General features: G+C 40.2%; 2 protein-coding genes across 4 annotated transcripts; one reads left to right on the forward strand and one right to left on the reverse strand.

The window, feature by feature from the left end:
• Window positions 1-1,320: 1,320 nt before the first annotated feature.
• rad51 (RAD51 recombinase) lies at window positions 1,321-7,142 on the forward strand. Of its 3 annotated transcripts, none has more exons than XM_044377001.1 (10): window positions 1,321-1,425; window positions 2,923-3,009; window positions 3,177-3,314; window positions 4,065-4,182; window positions 4,353-4,444; window positions 4,875-4,969; window positions 5,307-5,420; window positions 5,522-5,651; window positions 5,803-5,924; window positions 6,189-7,142. In XM_044377001.1, the coding sequence occupies exons 2-10, from the start codon at window positions 2,926-2,928 to the stop codon at window positions 6,310-6,312; spliced, it is 1,017 nt and encodes a 338-aa protein (XP_044232936.1). In that variant the 5' UTR covers window positions 1,321-1,425; window positions 2,923-2,925; the 3' UTR covers window positions 6,313-7,142. The 3 variants fall into 3 exon arrangements, with proteins under 3 accessions (XP_044232936.1, XP_044232937.1, XP_044232938.1); XM_044377002.1 differs by having other exon boundaries at window positions 1,352-1,425; window positions 2,883-3,009; XM_044377003.1 differs by having other exon boundaries at window positions 1,353-1,425; window positions 2,901-3,009.
• Window positions 7,143-7,230: 88 nt separating this feature from the next.
• Window positions 7,231-15,720, reverse strand: rmdn3 (regulator of microtubule dynamics 3). The gene is made up of 12 exons (XM_044376999.1): window positions 14,867-15,720; window positions 13,203-13,392; window positions 12,762-12,902; window positions 11,739-12,081; window positions 10,579-10,681; window positions 10,178-10,238; window positions 10,013-10,088; window positions 9,847-9,924; window positions 9,273-9,371; window positions 9,100-9,153; window positions 8,914-8,994; window positions 7,231-8,765 (listed from the first exon to the last, which is right to left on the reverse strand). Exons 1-12 carry the CDS (start codon window positions 15,066-15,068, stop codon window positions 8,706-8,708), a joined length of 1,488 nt encoding a protein of 495 aa, XP_044232934.1. The 5' UTR covers window positions 15,069-15,720; the 3' UTR covers window positions 7,231-8,705.
• Window positions 15,721-17,415: the final 1,695 nt, after the last annotated feature.

Raw genomic sequence — 17,415 nt, forward strand, 5'->3', positions numbered from 1 at the left:
TGATACTGAATGCTACCTACACACTTACTTTTACAAGCTTTGGTAAAGCAAACAAGCATTAACAGTTGGTTAAACCTATAATAAAAATTAACCGGTGCTTGTTATCAGACAAACACTAGTCACTCAAGCATGCATGTTTTCCCCAACATGACAGCTCAAATGTCACCTCTCAAATGTTCAGTTTTGTACTATGTTCATGAATGAATGTCTTATATATACTCTTTGGAATGTACAATTAGCATTAGCTACAGGGATGTTTCTATCAGCAGTAGGTAACATTTGTTGCTCTCTTGCTTCTAATCCAAGAGCACATTCTTGTAGGGCTTAAACAATTCACTGACATCAACTGCTGATAACAGGAGCAATTGAAAGGAGACAAGAAAATAAATTGTACAAACAACCTGTTCAACCCCCCCCCCCCCCCCCTCAAATCGGCCCACTTGGTTGAGTCCTCTAAGTGTAATTAGTGGCAGGTTTTCGAAAATTCTCATTTTTGTGTTTTGAGTGATTACACTGCTGCTCAGACAGGAGATCTTAATATGCAAAACCACAAACAAGAGCAGTCACAGAACTGTACGTATGATAATTAAATAAAGCTATTTCAATCAGAATTCAAATTAAGAACTGACTCCAGAAACTACCATTTAAATACATAATGTATAGAATATAGTCAGAGTATAGTATTGATTATTGATTATGCTGGTAGTCCTGTCCCAATGTCCACCCTCACAGACTTTGATTCATGTTCTGCATTAGATAGTGGAGCTCTTAAAGGGTCAGTTCACGTAAATTACAAAAAGAAAAAATAGAAACACTTATTTGGCCATGTTTATGAGATACCATAACCATCTGTGATTTCTGTTGCCATTCCAATACAATGGAGGTGAATACAATTACTGTACACAGCATAAAGTTATCATGAGGTTAAAGTGATTAAAACTCTGGAAACACTTTGGGCTCGTAACCCACTTTGCATCATGAGACTAAATTGATATAATCTATAGATATTTATCTGTGAAATAGAGAACAGTCTTATTCATCGTATCCCATATACTGTATGATTTAATACTTCTATATGAATTGAGAGTAGTTTTTTTTACCTATAATACTCACAGGTGTGGTTAACATTTGCATAATTTATGGCATACAAGAGAGACCCAGATTCATTCAGGGTTACTTAATTTCTGAAACCCTTATACAACAGTTCAGATATAACATAAGGCATTTCTAACAGTGCAGGCCAGTCAAATAAACAATAAGACTGACAACCTGTGTTGAGCCTATCTTTACTCAGATCCATAATCTGACCAATCAGAGGGGACGGAGGAGGCGGTGTCGTTACGTACAGCGTCATTGCGCGTCGTTAGTACAATACGCGCGGGAGCTTTGGTTACCAAACTTCTGTGAGAAGGAAGAAGTCAGAAGGTAAGTTCAACATATTGCTGTATCACACAACATGTGCTTTTCGTTTGCAAATGATTTGAGTATATTGGTAAGACAGATGTATTAACTTGTATTGAACTTGCTGTCTTCGATCGAGCAGCGCTGTCAGCTGACTTGCAAGTAACTGAAATACAGCGAACGGACGTGAAAACAGCGCTAAAGCTAATAGGCTAACAGCTGCAGTCAGTGCATTAACCTAATGTTAGCGGCTGCTTCAGAGCAGCTATACTTGCGGTGAAGCTTGTTACGGTTGTTAACAGTTACGGTATTAGCGAAATTCTTGGTGTAAACGTTGCAAGAGTTGGTCTATTAATTTACTGGGATATTGCTAATTGTTCAGTGTGTATTAAAGTTAAGCGCCATTGACAAATATGACCTAGCGACGTTACTTTGATATTGCTAATCTGACGACAACTGACATTAGCTAACTAGCGATATTCAGCAGGGAGTGTGTTGTGGTTATGTGACGCTGTTTTTTTCATTCAGCTAGAGCAGTCAAATGTTTCTTTACTGCCGCTCTGTGAACATGAGTCAGTTAGTTCATGTCAAATTCATCACATTTTGACATGGACTGCACTTTTTTGCATACCGAAAATCTAAACATATATATTTTTTTCAGACCAGTATTGATTATTACTTAAATAAAAATGGAGAAACAGACAAGTAGACGATTCAAGATGTCTTGATTGTTATTTCTCAGTACTCTGTTTCTATCAGACTGAAAAAGGTGCACTTGCAGAATAAACGATTTAGAGAAACCTAACTACTAAAAATATGAGATTATTAAAAATATACTTAGCAAATATATTAAGAAAGTTTCAGAATCAAAGTATAATACTCACAAGTACACAAAAGTATAAAAGCCTTAAAATAGCAGCAAAGGTAAACAGGTACAGAAACCTTTGTATTACAGATACAGAAGACACAGACAGCCAATCTGAAACTCTTCTCTCTTTTTCCTCCTTTATTTTTTCAAAATTTCAACACACACATCCCAAAAGGTTTTTAAACAGTATTCCCAACATATACAGGCTGTTGTGTCACTTGTACAAACCAAGTAGCAAAATCTGTCTACAGAGAACTATAGTTTCTTTAAAAATATCTTATTTTCCTCCTACAAAATAAATAACCTGAGTGGAGTCGTATGTGATACTTCATAGTTGTTCAATAGTATTTTACATCTAATACATCTAAAGGTTAATTTTCAAAAGGTTAATGCCAAAGGCTCTCTTGGTTTTGTCCAGTTTTGCTGTAATATTTTACTCTCCATATGATATGTTTCATATGTGCTGCTCTATAGCTGCAACACCACAGTTTTGTCTTCACGTGTTTGTTTTCATCATTGTGAACTGATGTGATCTGTGCTTGATGTCTCAGCTCTGTGTTTCAAAGTCATGAAACAAACCAGACTTGACTTGCACTCATGATTGTGAAGACAGTATTATCGACAACCACAGCCTCTCTGTTGTCCAACCTCAGATCATGGCGATGAGGAGCGAGGCCAGGGTGGAGGCAGAGGTAGAGGAGGAAGAAAACTTTGGGCCACAGCCTCTGTGCAGACTGGAGGTATGTCTTCCTGAAAGCAGTCATCCTACGACTTAACTCAGACTCTAGCTGTAATTGTCCTTTCTTGTTTGAATAAATAAAATCTTGTTACAGATTCCATTCCTCTCTCTCTCCCACTGAACTGACAGTATATGTGGCTGTTATTCATTCAATGTCTCCATGTGCAGCAATGTGGAATCAGCGCTAGTGACATCAAGAAACTAGAAGACGCAGGTTTCCACACCATCGAGGCGGTGGCCTACGCACCCAAGAAGGAGCTGCTCAACATTAAGGGCATCAGTGAGGCCAAAGCTGACAAAATAATAGTAAGAGACAGCAGCCTTCTTACTCTGACAGTCATGAGTTCTGATGCAGCGTTTAGTTTTCCTGCCAGTCTTGCGAGGAGGAAAGTGAATATGGTGTTCTTTGATAAAGGGCTGCAACTGACCATTGATTCCATCATCTTGTTGATTCTATTCAATTAGTTGATTAATCATTTAGTGTATAAAATGTCAGAAAATGGTAAAAGTTGCCCATCGCGGTTACAGCTCAAGGTGACATCTTGAAATGTGTTGTTTTGTCAGACCAGCATTCCACAACCCAAATATATTCTGCATACAATGACATGAAACAGAAAAGCATCACAAATCATCACATTGTAGAAAGATGAACCAGCATGTTTGACTGTTAACTAGCTGTTAAAATACTTCTTTATGGGTTGAGGAGCAACTGAGATTATCATTAAAATGAGAACAATTGGTCCACCTTAAAGGAGTCCACCTTAAGTGATTCTGGGCTGAAGTTGTGTCTAGCTTCATGGCTAACCCCTTCACTTTAATCAGCAGGTTGTAGCATGTATTCACCAACAAATAGCTTAAACTGTGCACACACTGCACTGTTCACAGCTATACTGCTAACTTCATACTCTCTGCTCCAGATGCTGAAGCCTCACCATCACACACACACACGCTCTCTGTGTGGAATAGTTACAACATGAGCAGGACAAATATTCTCATGAGATTTTATATATATATATTTTATGTTATGTCATATTTAAATGATGTCTTCTTTCTCAGACTGAAGCTGCCAAACTGGTGCCGATGGGCTTCACCACAGCTACCGAGTTCCACCAGAGGAGAGCCGAAATCATTCAGATCTCTACAGGCTCCAAAGAGCTCGACAAACTCCTGCAGGGTTCGTAAACTCACTCCAACATTTCATTACATATGTGGAAAAACAAGCATCTGACACAGACTGGGCCAAATATTGTTCCAAAGTCCTGTTTATGGTCGTACAAGCCCCAGTGAGATAACGAGGGAACACAGAGAGTGGTCGTTTTATGTGACCTCCTGTTTGTCCTGCAGGTGGGATCGAGACGGGCTCCATCACAGAGATGTTTGGAGAGTTTCGGACGGGGAAGACCCAGCTGTGCCACACACTGGCTGTCACCTGTCAGGTAGAGTTTAAACTGACTGCACAGAGACAAAACCTCATCTCTGCTGGAGGCTACATTAGCTGCTACTAGCATAACACATCTGAATCTCTCTCTGAACTGTCTGCAGGCCAGTTGCATTGTGGGTAATGCAGGCACCAGGTTGTGACAAGGAAAAATAATACATGGAATAAAAAAAGACGATATCTCTGGTTCTGCTGCACGTTTTACTGTTCATTGTGAATTTGACAGTGTTATATATGTCTTAATGCAAAATCTTTGGAGTTCTCTTAAAGATTGAATCTATAAACCAGGACACACAGCAGCCACAAGTGTGGAAAACTCCAACAAAATGGATTTTTAAGTAAAAACCATTGCAGTTGTGTTTTTAAAGAGGTTGTATGTATGTATGGTTGTCACACTCAGTAGACTCCACTGTCTCTTCCGTCCACAGCTGCCCATTGATCAGGGGGGAGGAGAGGGTAAAGCTATGTACATCGACACAGAGGGAACCTTCAGACCAGAGAGACTCCTCGCTGTAGCTGAGAGGTGAGTCAGCACATTTCCTCTCCTCACGAGCTGTTCATCAGGCTCAGCACTTCTTAACCCAACATCATTGTTCAACACACCCACATCATGTACTGTTGTGTTATATTTATAACTGTGAGGGGAAAAGATGGAAGTCTGAAACTTAAAACATCTAGAAAGTTTTAAAAAACTATAACATGGAAAGGCATATTCAATTTGTAGCATGTATTATAACTACTGTTTTGTTTTTTTGTTGTTTTTTGCATCACATACATTGTCATCCTGTCTGTGTACATAGTTTTAGAAGTGGATAATAGAATAACAGAATAGATGTTGAACTTCCTGTGTGTGTCATCAGGTATGGGCTGGTAGGCAGTGATGTTCTGGACAACGTGGCCTACGCCCGAGCCTTCAACACAGACCATCAGACACAGCTGCTGTATCAAGCCTCTGCCATGATGGCTGAGTCCAGGTCTGTCAGCACAAACAGTGCAAATGGATATAAGCAGTACATGTAGAGTAGTTCTGATGTTCCCAACTAATACTGCCACTCCCTCTCTCTGTGTGTGTCAGGTATGCTCTGCTGATAGTAGACAGTGCCACAGCTCTGTACAGAACAGACTACTCAGGCAGAGGGGAGCTGTCAGCCAGACAGGGACACCTGGGACGCTTCCTGCGCATGCTGCTCAGACTGGCAGACGAGGTATGCAGGTCATCCTGTACGCTGATGATGTCATGTGCTCCCACTTAGGCCTGCAGCTAATGATTATTTTTATTATTGATTCATTTATCAGAGTGTTTCAGTTCTTTTTTTAATTATTTTTATCCGCCTTGCTTCAATCCTGTGTCAACAGTTTGGCGTTGCCGTGGTGATAACCAACCAGGTGGTAGCACAGGTGGACGGGGCAGCTATGTTCTCTGCAGATCCTAAGAAACCAATCGGTGGCAACATTCTGGCTCACGCCTCCACTACACGGTGAGTGATGCAGCGTGTGTTTAATTCATCCTGACAGCATGGTCCAATATGACGTGTGAGGAGAATTTTCAGCGACTCTGCAGCTCCTCTCGACTTTACGGAGCTTTATAGTGAGTTTCAGCTCATTGTTTATCTGTCCGGCTGCTACTGCTTCTGTAGTGAGGCATAAAGCAGCTGTAATGATTTGACAGCTGCAGATTGATGACACCATGGTTTAATCATTCTAAGATAACTTTAGGATTAAAACTGTCGCTGTCCTCGCAGTCTGTACCTGAGGAAAGGCCGAGGAGAGACGAGGATCTGTAAAATCTACGACTCCCCCTGCCTGCCAGAGGCTGAGGCCATGTTCGCCATTAACGCTGACGGTGTGGGTGATGCTAAGGACTGAGTGAGCAGAGAGGCAGGAAGCAGCGGGGTGGTGCTAAACGTTTATGTCATACCTGCTGACTCAACCCTCGGACTCCAGTGCTGTATGTGCCGTCTTCACTCCCTATTACTGCTTCCACACAAGCCTTGGACTTATGGTTCACACAGACATGTAGGTCATGTGTTACGTGATGTGGATTGATGCTGATGGAACCAGAGTTGAGGAGATGGTCCAGGCTGCAGATCTGGCCTTCTGGAGCTCAACAGCAAGGTAGAGAGTTACATTTTGTGATTGACAGGGAAGCACATTACACTCACCAAAGGAGAAAAAATCTGCAATGATGACTTGAGTATCTCATAATTATGAGATCAGTTTTGTTATTATGAGATCTTTATCTCATAATTATTACTTAGTATGTCATGATTACAAAAAGTGCTCATAAGATCCTTATAATGTAATTATGAGATCCAAAACTCTCATAACATGATCTTTACTGCAAAAAAACATTAAAAAAAAAAAAAAAAGAATTAAAATCTCATAATTATGAGAAATGAAGTCATAATCAGAGTCTGTTTTTTTCTTTGGTGAGTGTACTTCAGTAGTTTCATATTCTGAGTAGTCAAAGATATAAATGTTTTAAATAGTTTGAGATCTTTTTGTTAACTGGTGTTTGGGATGTCTGATGCAGTTGAAACAACATTATTTTTGTAATTAAGACATTCTTACAAAGATTTCCTTTTCATGTCATTTGTCAAATGTTTCACCACTGATGTCCCTTTTTCTGTTTGTCTTTACTAGAAGCTTCTGTGTATGAGCTTCAAAGCTAAATTAAATGACTTTTACTATTCAAATGCTTGTGTCCTCTGTTAGCATCATCATGAATGGATTTTACACTGTATGTGGTCACATGTGAGCTTTACTTTGAAAGGGTGGAGAGACTCATAGAAAAAAAAACTATTTATTCAAGGTTATCCATGTGTCACTTTAGTGCATATTCACTTTTTCATTGTGGGATCAGAATATTTAGGGAAATGGCATTTTCATAAAACATAATATCCACTGATAGGAACACTATTATCTTAAAGCAGCGACTGCAAAATCAACACAATAAATTAATGAATGGAGAATACAAAGTGCCGTTAAAGTGATGTTAGATCACAAAGTCATCTGCTAACAAACTGAATCTCAACTTTCACTTCAGAAAATAACAGGAATGTAAAACACAGTCAGAGATCAAAAGGCAGCAAACACACACAAAGGAAATGAAATGAAAGTACAGGAATATTACAACACTCGTCATAGTCACAAGCACACAGAGGACTCCTTACACTGTCAGTTTACTGCCTGGAGTCCAGTACAGTTGTTTTATACTGGACTACGGCGGGAAATGATGTGATATAAAGTTGGAAAAAAAAGCCAAATAAGATCAAAATACTACAGCCTATCATTACATCTACATTTATGAAACATCATTTATCTCCACACAACCCCAAAGGTATACAATACAAATAAACATTACTTTAATAAATTGGAGACGTTCCCAAGATTTCTTGTTCCAAAGTCCCTCTTTCACTTCCCTTAAAGCTCTTCAAACATCCCTGATCAACCTGGACCACATGCTCAATGTCCCAAAATACTTCAAGATATTTCTTGCATAAATAGCATTTCACAATAGCGATGATGTGAAAAATTCCCAGAAGTTTTTTTTTTTTTTTTTCCATTGTTGGAAGAATTTCCCTCTTAGACAACGTTCTGCTCCCTGAAATCTCCCTGAAATGATCCACCCATCCCTTACCTCTAGTAGCCATGGAAAGAAATATAGTTTTATTTGTCGATGTTGAGATATCTGTCTCCATGTCTGTCTCCACCTCAATAGATTGGAGGTCAGCAGAAATGACACCAGCACAAACTCAATTCCATTCACCTCCATTGTATTGGGATGAAAGCAGAAATCTCAGAGACAAATATAAACCTGGAGAAATAAAACTACAACTATCTGCATGGATAGTTTCCACATGCTCTGTTATTTGGTTGAACTGACCCTTTAAGTATGCCTGTTAAATTAAGACAAAATGTGCTGAAAAACTAAAACCTCCTTGTGTTTAATGACTGATTATCAGTTAAGAAAACAACAAACAGTTAAAAAAGTTAGATAAAGAACACAGTATATATTCCTCGGTGATACTGGCTCCATTGAGCCATTTTAAAGTCTGCAAAAAAATAAATAAACATCAATAAATTCCATATAATTTCACAGTGACAGTATGACAAAGATATCCACCAGTGAAGGGAAAGAAAATTAGTGTGCCAGTTGTAGCGCACATCTGATTGGATGATCAGAGATTGGTGGCCTGACTAGCCAATTGGTGGCGTCGGCTTTGTGGTTCCATCATGGATCTCAGTAGAAAATAAGTTCATATTTTTTTGTCAGTTAAGACGCGAAGCTGAGCCTCCAGCTGGCAAGTTTCTTCATCCTTGGGGAGAAAAAAAACATAGAAAAGGCAACAATAAGAGCAAATTATTGTATTGAGTACAATTATTCTTCAAAAATAAATTCTTCTTCATGACTTATCTGCAGCTCTGCACTCTGGCAAAGTTTCAATGAGTGAAGTGTGTTCTTACATCATTGGTGTTAGCAGGCATCTTGGAAGCCAGCGCCGTCCAGTTTGTTGCCTCGGAGATGTTTCCCAGCTCCTGATGACACTATGAGCCAAACAACGTCATGGTTACTTCATTAGTCCTCACAATGAAAACACACAGATGAACTATTCTGTTGTGTATTAAATGACTTTGGATCTTATTGCTCACCTTTGCAATGTAAAGTCTCACTGTCTTAGAGAAACCTGGACTGAGTTCTTCTGCCTGAAAATACATAAAAAGTATATGAAACAATGACACGTCTATTTAGAAAATATGTGTAATATGTGTAATAAGTACATGTAATACGTGTATATGTATATAACATCAAAAATCGGTGGTACCTTGAGGAAGTTCTCGAGGGCGTCATGCAGGGTAGCAGTGGGGGGGTTCTGGTAGAGAGCAGCGGCAGCCTTCTTCTCCAGCCAATCAAGTGTGACTACCTGCAGAGACAGATAATAATTAACGGCAAAGAAACACACAACAGTGATGTCACGTCTTGAATGGCATGAGCATGACCGAGTGAAACAGATCAACACTTCTGCCTTTAGACGTGGTCACCGGTAAAGTTCTTTAAACATACAGTGAAGTAATTGTCTGAAAAATTTATGTTATAATTTGAGTATTTTTTATAACAACATCTTTCCTCTTCCTGTAAAACATGACTCATCTTGAACCTGGAGTGTAAATATTTATTTATCTCCACAGAATGTAGCTGAGGTCTCATTGATGAATGATCTGATCTAACAACACAGGTGAGGGAGATGTGTGGGTGGAGGCCAACAGTAGAGAACAGCTCTGTATGTTCCTTATTTACTATGCCACACCCACTTTTAAGTGAGCCAATCACAGATATTTGGCTGATATCTACACCTGATAATACTCTAGTTAACTACAACAAGCAAAACACAGTCTCACCTCATAGCACCATCTTCCCAGCAGGTAGAAACACATGGGGTCATCATCTCTGAGAGCGATGGCACGGTCCAGATGCTCCTGAACAGGAGAAGAAACCTCAGTCACATCCTGTACATCAGAATAAACTCCTTTTGAACAATCATGGAAGTAAATGTTCCTGTGTTACCTTCAGTATGTGGCTGCTCTTCAGTTTGCTATGCATGCTGTCATGCTGGGAGGTCAGTCCTGTCAGCACAGCAAACCTGCATACACAAACATAGAGGTCACAGGTCAGCAGGAACTCTACAGTGTTCAAACTGAGTCTTCCTCAAGGTTCAGTGTGCCGTCTTACCATTTGTGACACTCTGCGTTGAGGCCGTTCTTCTTCAGGGCCTGCTCTGCCTCCTCTCGACCTGCAACAGCAGCTCACACTTCACTGACAGATACTGAAGATACAGTCAGTCCTATTTTACTATTAACACCATACTGCAGGAGCTCACAAGTGAGCCACAAGCTTTCTGAACAGGTACAGTCAGCCTGGTTAGGTTAAGAATATATTTCCAACTACCCACAAGGCACTTTGGTTTTTCTAAAACCTACGTGAACAGTGGAGCATCATCTGATGGAGGGAGGTTCAATGCAAATAACATTATTTGTTTGGCAGGTAAGAAACCTCTGATGTCACCAACATTAGCCACAATTGTTAGCATGCTGAGTGACAAAGTTAAAAGACAGAGTAAAACTGTTCATTACCTTGTTGTGCATATGTCTTCTTCTCTTGTTTGTCCTTCGCAGACTCATGCATATCACTGTAGGCCCGAGCCAGTCGCCATAGAAACTCTCTGCTGTCTCCGTACTGAGGACACACACAGCAAAACAACCAACAGTTAAGAATCAGTAAAATGTAATCAGATTACTTAACCCACTACATACTGTAAAACATTACTATGTCATATTTGGGTGATCCCAGCACACAATTTTAGTTTCCTACTTCAGCTTGGTCACTGATTATTACATGCATGTATATGTATGTGTGTGTTAGTGGTACATATTCAGGATTACAGGAGCTTCAAAAACAGTTCAAAATGTGAATATAGTGAATATTCATTGAAGAATACCATCATAGTGCAACACCTGTCATCTCCACCAACCACACTACCAACACTCTGAATAGAATGATGTAAGAAGTGGGTTATTTTGTGATAAGTTTTAAAACACAATTTAGGGGTTTGTGTCATCTACTCACTCATAGGCCTTATGTTAATAATAATGCATTAAGACAAATAAAACTAACAGCTGCTCGCTGTGTGTGTGTTGTCTTCATAAACTCTGAGCTTAGCGCTGCTTCACTGACACCTACAGGCACAGCTACACAACTGCACTACATGTCTGTAGTTCCTCAACTATCATTGCTCAAAGCTTTACATGGTATTCTCAAAGTGGAATATCTCATTTCTCATAAGCAAGATTTGTACATAGAAAAGCCTCATCAACAGATATTAAGGCTGCAACTAACGATTACTTTCATTATCAATTGATCTGATGAATTGATGAACTGTGTGGTCTATAAAACATCAGAAAACACAGTAACAAATTATTTTTGTCCAACATCAAATTCTCCAATTTGAGGAACTGGAACTAGCAAATGATTTTGCTTGAGATTTGACAAACAATCAGTTTCAAAACTGATTGCAGATTAATTTTCTTTGAGTCAATCAATCAACTCATCGCTGCAGGTCTGAAAGATAGATGAAAAATAATGACAAATGCACCAAATCCCAGACTGCTGTGATATCTTCACAGTTCTTACTCTGTCTGATCAACGGTCCAAACACTGTATTCACTTTACAAATGAATGTAGTGAGGAATCTCAATGGACTAGTGCTCTGAGCACTAGTTTCACATCCCCTCACCTCTGCTCTGTTGTCCAGCAGCAGTCGGAAGCCCTCTGCTTTTAAACTGGCGTCTCCGGTGTGGAGGATGTCGCTCTGTGCCAGGAGGAGAGCCAGCTCCCCACTGGGAACTTCAGTCACCAGCTGCAGCCTTCCCTCCTCTTCCTCCTCCTCCTCATCGTCCTCCAACACCCTCTCCTCTTCCTCCACTTCCTCGTCCTGGGAGTCTTCTTGGCGGAGGGTGAGGACAGTGGCGCAGCTCTTGTCTTCCTCTTCCTCAGACTCTTGTTCGGGCTCTCTCTCGCCTTCCTCTCTGTCAGTGTCACGATCAGTGTAGTCTGACTCAGCGTAGGCTGTGGAGTACCTGGATACACATGCAAGATCATCTCTCTTTTATTTGGTGATTTCAATTAGTATAAATGAGCTTTAGTAACCAAACTTGGACTTTTGGCTACTGATAAGCCTTTAAAGTCATGGATCTATTATTCAAACTGGACTGTCTGGATTGTATTACATCATCCTGCTGGTAACTGACACTACATGCCCCCACCATGCTGTCCCTTGGTTTTTTAATGCAGTGCTATTTTCATTCTGAACACAGTTACTTAGTATTAGTTTAACCAACTGTAAGTGTCTTAGAGACTAAGACTAACTAGCTGATGAATCTTGTTAAGAAGCGTATTAAAACACACACACTGTTGGATCAAACTTGGATCACAGCCTGACCTGATCCTCTACACAGATACACGACTGGACTCACAGGCCATTCATGACTCCAGGCCTCTGTGCATGTTCACATATCAAAGAAACAGATGATATTTATCACCTGATGTGCCTCACAGAGACACAGGGCATAAAAAAAGAACACAATCTCAGTCATGTCCTGATTGACCTATATTCTTTGAACTGTTGAAGACTAAAAAAATGCTTCACTCATCAGTTCGTAAGACAAATGAAGCAAATTAGACAGTACAAAAACACGCTAAATTTAAAACACAGTTATCTAAATATTATTGAACAAGTCCATCCATCCCAGTCACATACCCTCCTTCGCTGGTCTCTTCATACGTGCTGGCCACGCCCTGGCTGGCAGTGAAGTAGATGGAGCTGGAGCTGGTAGAGTCTGTGCGGTCTCGATGGATGTGACGCCGCCGGCGTATCCGCTGGCTGTCCTCCACACCCTTTCTGAATGTATCGAGGAGAGACACACATACAGGTCAGTCAAACAGGTCAGGTAAACATATTTTTGAACTTTGGACAGAGCCAGGCTAGCTGTTTTCTCCCTAACCATGTCACACATGAACACACAGACATGAGACTAATATCCATCTGATCATCTCACTTTTAGAAAGAAACCAAAATAAGCGTTCTTCCTAAAAAAAAGTGTGTTTCCCTGAAAACCGTCCAATTTCATGTCAAGGAGTAGCGAAGATAAAAGCCTGATATATTTGTTGATATGTTCATCTTCTCCACACTGCCACTCACTTGACATCCTGGATGATCTGCAAGGCGATGTCCTGCAGGCCGCCCCTCAGCTCAGCCACCTCTGAGCGCAGTGAGGACACGCAGGTCAGCACCTGGTCCAGCTGGTTCCTGAGCTCCAGCTGCTGCTCTGGGGACAGGCCCTGGACCACGGCCTCCACCGCCGCCAGAGCCTGCTGCTGGGCCTCCGCCTCTGGACAACCAACCATGGAGACAACACGTTAGACATGCGGTTTATGACTTGTTTGCAATTAAGTACCCTTAAGTGCACTCCTGACCACCCACCATCTGTTTTCCCCTGCTTATCTGTCTCTGGGTCAGAGTGGCAGCAGGATAAACATAGCAGCCCAGCCCTCCTTCTCCCTACCTACATAAATACCTACTCCATCTCTTCCTGATGGATCCTAAGGTGCTCCCAGGCCAGAAGGACATGCCTGGAAATACCTCCAGGCAAGAACCCTTATGGGGTGCAACAATTTTGATAATCAATTAATTGTTTAACTCACTTTTCAAGCAAAAATGCCAAAAAGTTAATGTTTTTAGTTTCTCAAATTTGATGCCCTTCCATGTCTTACACTCAATGATTAACTGAGAAGATCACTGGCAGATTAATTGATACTGAAAATATTAAGTTGCAGCAGTAAAGGTCATGTACGTTGCTAATCCAGCTGCCAGCAAAGGCAGGAGCATTGACATGATTTCACTCATTTAGTTATATCCGTTTTTTTTTTGTTTTTTTTTTATTTGCACACACATAAGACTGCATAAAATACAGATAATAAAAATAAAAGATGTGACAGGAGAGGTCCAGAAGCCACAGGCTCCCCTCAACTTAAAGAGAAAAACAAACGATAACAAAAAAGGAAAAAACAAAACCAAAAAAATCTGAGGTAACATAATTTAGAAAGATACAACAACATACAAATGACATCAAGAAGCACACAACATGAACAGAAAAACAAACCAATCAGGAGAGAAAAAATTAATAAATTTAGACTTGTCAAATCTGGACTAGATTAACTCATTACAGCAGTTTCACATTTGTGAAAAGTGAAAGTGACTAATGTGGTCTGGATGGGAAAAAGCAGTGCCCTATTTTCACAAACAGAATTCAGTTTTCACAAATCTGAAGCTGTGTTTTAATGAGTCTCTGGAGTCTCCTTGTTAATCTAGTCCAGATTTGACAAGTCTAATACAGTGGTTTGTCATCTGGACCTGGTCTAATGTGGTCTGGATGGAGAAATATCAGTGAAGTCACTTTTTTGTGTTTTCATAAACAGAATACAGGTTTCACAAATCTGAAAGTGGGTTTGAACAGCGTTAAGACTTTTGCTACGATGTCAAATAATTGTGTTAGTGGTAAAAAAAAAAAAAAAAACAAATGACGGAGGATCAGCAGCTAAATATCATTATTTATGTTTCCCTTAACCCCGAATCAGGAGCTGCCAATTTAGAAGCTGACTTCAGCAGCGTCTCTGCCATGAGGTCCACATGATTCATGATTCATCATCATCACCATCACCACTGACTTTCACTTTCCACTGATTTTCACGGGTAAAGTACCTTTGCTAGTATTACGCAATTGGAACCAAACATCTGTCTCTCACACAGACACACATCTTTCTGAAGAGCCTCCATGTGTGTGAGGCAGAGGCGAGCCAACCCACCCTGTGCATCCAGCGTGTCCCGCAGCAGCGCGGCTCCATCCGCCCCGTCATACAGACAGGGAGCTGGCCTGGCCTCCAGCAGCAGTCTCTGGCATCTTCTCTTGCTGATCTCTTTGTAAATGATGAAGGCAATCAAGCCCAAACCGGCTGTAGCTCCGACAGCTAGCCCGATCAACCCGTTCCTACCGAGCGGTGTGTTCATGTCTCCAATCTCACGCTGGTCGTTTAACGGAGCTACTTACGTCACTTTCATATGTCGCTTATCATAATTGTTTGTAATGAGTCTCACGATGCCACTGACATGGCTTAAGTGCTTAACGTAAATTATCCAACTACAGAAAATAAGCTTGTGACGACGCACGCTTACTGCTAGCACGTTAGCCTGCTGTCATTAGCCTTTCGCTGTTATGACATTCAATAGCTAATAACTAAGACGACTTATCAAACGTGACGCAATTGCTAAAATGTTCCTTTTGAACCTTTCCCATTTATTTCAACGACGCGTTTTACAGCTAGAAGAGTCCGTTTACGTTAAACCTAGAATTGCTGATGATGGTCGTCCAGGTGCAATGATGCTATAAAACTATCTAACGTAACTACGTCACATCAGTACCACCTAAGTAACTTCCGGTTACAGCTTCCAAAATAAAACGCTTTCACAAGCTGGCTGCAATGTATGGAAGTCCACTTCCGCCAGGAAAATAAAATACTCATGCAAGCTAATTACAGTTTTTCTCTTACACACTATAACTAAACACGCCAAACCATGACGTCATCTACCAGAAGACAGACCCATTTCCCAAAACTGTAAATACTATTCCCCTGTTTTCACTCATGTGCTTGTTTAGAAAGCACTGGCATTCAATATCATTAACTCAAGTCATCACAGCTGGAACCCAATTAACACACAATTCCCCAGGTGGAAACACTAAGAGTCAGCATTGTTCAAACACCAATCAGAAGCTCAGGATAGATAACAGGGCCATGAGTCAGTTCACTTGTTTTGGAACAATTGATCCACAAAGACCTGAGGTGGAATAAATGTGATTTCTTTCTTTATGTACAAACTGGTTTTTTTTCTCACAACGGTATATATATTGGTAAATACATGGAAATTATTTTACTATATTATACCTATATTGATATCTATATCTATGTTTTCTATGTATATCTATCTATCTATCTATCTATCTATCTATATATATATATATGTTCTGGGGGAAAGCCATAAACACCATTATTCATTGTGTTTAGAGTTTTGGAAAATGGAGCATCATTTCAAGAAATGTGTCTTAGCAACCAAGAAAAACTATATTATTATATTTCAACTTGGAATAATATGTCAATTTTTACCCATTAATTTATGTGCACTGTTGTCAGTGCAGTGTTTTAATCCTCACAGGAACTCTTTATCACTCACCAGTCATTAACATGGGAATCTCTACCATCTGAGAAATATTATGATTCAAAGGTTTTTCAAAATAAAAAACGAAATAATATCTCATTATTCTGACTTGGTTTTTAATTTCTGAATGGGCCCAGGATCCACAGGCCTGGCTCCATCCAGGCTGTCTGTGTGGCAATTACTTTATGGTAATTTGATGAATTACAGATTTGGTTGGTAATATACACCACTAAATCACAATTAAAAACTGAAATATTGAGGGCCTACCCCTGCATTTTACCTGATCTTGAGGCACTGACTTATAGAGGGGCTTTGTGTCAAAATCTAGCTTCAATACTTCTTAATATTACACTTACATGGTGCTGTCTTTGGGTTTGGGTTCAACCACATTATCACAAACTAACTGGCACATTGCAAACCTGCACGATAGTATTACAGTGTAGTAATATGGTTGGTTTCTGGGACTCTGGAGAAAATGGGCTTGAGGAGCATGTTTGTGTAAGGCCACTACTCATTTCAGCAAAGAGCAAGTTATTCCAATCATGTTAAGAATATGATTTGTCTTATAGGGGATGTTTATGTAAGAACCAAGGAGATTCTTTAAAGATTCCCTCCGGACTTATTTCAAGATGTATTTGTGTTTGTGCACTGGATGCTTCAAGTTTCCACATCACACTTGTCTAAGTAGCATCCTGGACCAGGATTGGCTTCTAAATTAGTTGTGATGTCACAAATCATGCTTGTAGGCCCGCCCCTTAAAAGTAGATTTTCAAGAAGCACAAAAACAGCCTTCCAGTGTCAAACTCTGCACATACATTATTCTACACAGTGAAGCTCAAATATAAGGAACAAGAAGAAAAACATATCCATATCCATGTTTTTAGTGAGCGGAATTTTTAGCCATGATGGCGACATGTCTCTAGGATTGGCAATGTCAGTCTGTTCGTAGGTCCTTCACTTTGATCCAAACTGGAATATATTACAAGTATTTGATGCATTGTGCTGACGTTACATACAAACATTCATAGTCCTCAGAGGATGAATCCTATTGACTTTGGTGATCCACCGAGTTTTCCTCTAGCGCCACCAGCAGGTCAAAGTTTTCACTCATTTAGCAAAATATTTCAGCATCCAATGGATGGAT

Source organism: Thunnus albacares, chromosome 16 (assembly GCF_914725855.1).
Source record: "Thunnus albacares chromosome 16, fThuAlb1.1, whole genome shotgun sequence".
Lineage (NCBI taxonomy): Eukaryota > Metazoa > Chordata > Actinopteri > Scombriformes > Scombridae > Thunnus > Thunnus albacares.